General features: G+C 27.0%; 1 protein-coding gene across 2 annotated transcripts in view; it reads left to right on the top strand.

The window, feature by feature from the left end:
- LOC113807889 (G-box-binding factor) overlaps window positions 1–564 on the top strand; it is a 6,693-nt gene extending 6,129 nt beyond the window's left edge. Inside the window, exon 4 of one of the 2 annotated variants that reach the window (XM_070124185.1) lies at window positions 1–564. This exon is cut by the window's left edge and continues 42 nt beyond it. In XM_070124185.1, coding sequence (XP_069980286.1) covers window positions 1–98 — 98 coding nt within the window. In that variant the 3' untranslated portion in view covers window positions 99–564. The other variant, XM_070124175.1, reaches the window with a different exon arrangement.
- Window positions 565–1,242: the final 678 nt, after the last annotated feature.

Raw genomic sequence — 1,242 nt, 5'->3', positions numbered from 1 at the left:
AGATCGACTACCTCCTGGACAACTTCGACAGAAACCGGGACGGGAAACTGTCCTTCCCTGAGTTCATGATGTCGGACGCAAGGTTCACCGCTGTGTAGGCCGGTGGTATTTAGAATTATTAAAAGAAATTATTTGTTTATTCTTTTCTGTTCATTTGTTATGAGTTATATTTATAGTTATGAGTGATATTTAGAATTACTAATAACATTTTTTATTTTTTATTTTTTCTATTCGTTTGTTAGTGTTAGGAGTTATTTCTAATTTTTTTGTATTGTTCATTGACTTGTTCATTTGTTATCGTTATTGTTATTATTATTTTTATATTGTTATTATGGTTCTTGTTATTATTATTGTTATTTGTATTACTGTTATAATTGATGTTATGATCAATATTATTATTATTGTTATTATTATCAATATTGTTATCATTAACATTACTATCAATATCATTACTATTCTATCATCATTATTCTTATCATTATTATTATTATTATTATTATTATTATTATTATTATTATTATTATTATTATTATTATTATTATTATCATTATTATTATTATTATTACCGTCATTTTTATTATCAATATTATTATTATCATTACTATTCTTATCAACATTGTTACTATTATGGATATGATTACGTGTTATTATCATTACTATTCTTATCAACATTGTTACTATTATGGATATGATTACGTGTTATTATCATTACCATCCTTGTTATTCTGTTCCGATGTTAGTTCGGTTGATAAATTCGTTGTTTGTTTGTTTGCATGTTTCAATCTTCCAAGCGAAAGCCTTAGTGCTCTGCCTACTTTGTACAAAAATAAAATGTTGAAATTCGAGTTTAACTTTTAAGATCCTTTCTGGAAAGTGATGACAAAAACATAGGGTTTCGTGAAGGGAGGCGAGATGTCTGTGGATGAGCATGATTTACTTTTTTCTTTTTTTTTTTTTTTTTGACGAGAAATATTGATAATAATATCTTTTCAAGTAACATCTGCGTCGGTAGAATGCAGAATTTCAGTATCTGAATGTAAAAAAGTAAAGATAAAAATAAAACAAAATAACAAAAAATGAAAATGAAAGAATCTAAGAGATATAAAATATTCAGATCCAAGTCGTAATCAGTGGAATTACTCCCGTGATCACCGAAGGAGTCACCTATTGATGTGTTGTGCGCGTTTCACATGTCACAGAGGGAATTTCGACATCCATAGACATAATTTTTTCCTTATCACA

Source organism: Penaeus vannamei, chromosome 1 (assembly GCF_042767895.1).
Source record: "Penaeus vannamei isolate JL-2024 chromosome 1, ASM4276789v1, whole genome shotgun sequence".
NCBI lineage: Eukaryota > Metazoa > Arthropoda > Malacostraca > Decapoda > Penaeidae > Penaeus > Penaeus vannamei.
This window is presented reverse-complemented; position numbering and strand designations above follow the sequence as displayed.